This window comes from Olea europaea, unplaced genomic scaffold, assembly GCF_002742605.1.
Source record: "Olea europaea var. sylvestris unplaced genomic scaffold, O_europaea_v1 scaffold675, whole genome shotgun sequence".
Lineage (NCBI taxonomy): Eukaryota > Viridiplantae > Streptophyta > Magnoliopsida > Lamiales > Oleaceae > Olea > Olea europaea.
This window is the reverse complement of record NW_019265131.1, coordinates 315,661-317,326: the sequence shown is the minus strand read 5'-3', so window position 1 is coordinate 317,326 and position 1,666 is coordinate 315,661. Positions and strand designations below refer to the sequence as shown.

Below are 1,666 nucleotides of genomic sequence, written 5' to 3'. Positions count from 1 at the left end.
TTTTTTTCTGGTGTAGTGGCCCGTTTATTTACCACCAAGATTGCCAGTTACTATGAAGAATTTTACAAGTCCAGAGGAGTGAAGTTTATCAAAGGAACTGTGTTGACTTCATTTGATTTCAACACAGATGGGAAGGTAAATTTTTTTCTTTTGATGCTACAAAATGTGTAGTATGATAAATTTTCTCATTTACTGCTTCATAAAATAGCAATTTAGGTCAACACATTGCCGTTGAATGTTCTTGGCACTGCTCAACTGTAGGACAATGTTAACAAGCATAAGCACTTTGGCTAAGCTCCTCCCCACCTTACCCCCCAGACTCTTAAATCTCAAATTTGATGGGTGTGACAGCGCCATTAAAAAGGAAAATAAAATTTCACTATGAATAATTTCATTGCATCATAAAAGTAGGTCCAACAGAGTGATATTGGCTTTTCATGACTGCTTTTCGTACTCTTAGCTTTTTGAGTTTTACTTGGTTTCCACAATCAGTACTAATTGCATTGTATCGACAAATTTCTGTTACAGGTCACTGCTGTTAATCTCAGAGATGGAAGTAAGCTTCCAGCAGATATGGTTGTGATCGGGATTGGCATCCGTCCGAATACAAGTCTGTTTGAAGGCCAGCTAACCTTGGAGAAAGGTGGGATCAAAGTGAATGGCAGCATGCAATCAAGCAACAGCTCAATCTATGCTGTTGGTGATGTCGCCGCATTTCCAGTCAAAATTTTTGGAGAAACACGAAGACTCGAGCATGTTGACTGTGCACGTAAGTCGGCAAGGCATGCTGTTGCAGCGATTATGGAACCAGAAAAGACAGGTGAATTCGACTACCTGCCATTCTTCTACTCGAGAGTCTTCACATTGTCTTGGCAATTTTATGGGGACAATATCGGGGAAGTTTTCCATTTCGGGGATTTCTCGGGAAAGACATTCGGAGCCTATTGGATACATAACGGGCACCTAGTTGGTTCATTCCTCGAGGGTGGAACTAAAGAGCAGTACGAGGCTATAGCTCATGCAACAAAGCTGAAACCCGCAATTGAAGACGTAACCGAGCTTGAGAGGCAGGGTTTGGGTTTTGCCTTGTCCATGAGTCGGAAACCTCCTCCATCTCAGCCTATTATTGTTGGTGGGTCGGGTCTAGTTCTGGATACAAAACCTATATACGCATGGCATGCTACTGCTGGAGTTATTGTAGCTGCGTCTATAGCAGCCTTTGCTTATTGGTACGGTAGGAGGCGAAGAAGGTGGTGAAAACACTGTTTTTGACACCATCACATTTGAAGGATTTGAGAAATCCTATACTGCATTGCTTATGTTGTAGCATTTTTGGAAGATCGAGAACCATAAATACTCGATTTTACTTTATAATTCCATCTCCGAGGAGGAAATGGCGCAAATTATTGTTCTCACGGACAAATTCGTAACATGATCTATACATATCGTTTCACATACATGGCTTCAAATCTTGGTCTAGATTGAATTGGTTAGAAGACCATTGAAATGTGGTGGTTGTGGTCAGCAGTGAATTCAAGAATCCAAATGAACACGGGCAATTTCCCAATATGAGGAGGAAGCCAGCATGAGTGGTTGCAAGGACTCGTTAGGTGCTAGCTCTGCCCCAACTTGTGATAACATATTAAACATTTACATTCGACAAAAA

At 41.4% G+C, this 1,666-nt stretch overlaps 1 protein-coding gene across 1 annotated transcript; it reads left to right on the top strand.

Annotated features, from left to right (window-relative positions):
* Positions 1 to 6: 6 nt before the first annotated feature.
* On the top strand, positions 7 to 1,479 carry LOC111390365 (monodehydroascorbate reductase 4, peroxisomal-like; the record flags this gene model as incomplete). Its single annotated transcript, XM_023015401.1, has 2 exons — positions 7 to 135; positions 529 to 1,479. Coding segments are annotated over 2 exons (858 nt in total), but the record flags the coding sequence as incomplete, so codon positions are not given.
* Between the last annotated feature and the right edge of the window lie 187 nt (positions 1,480 to 1,666).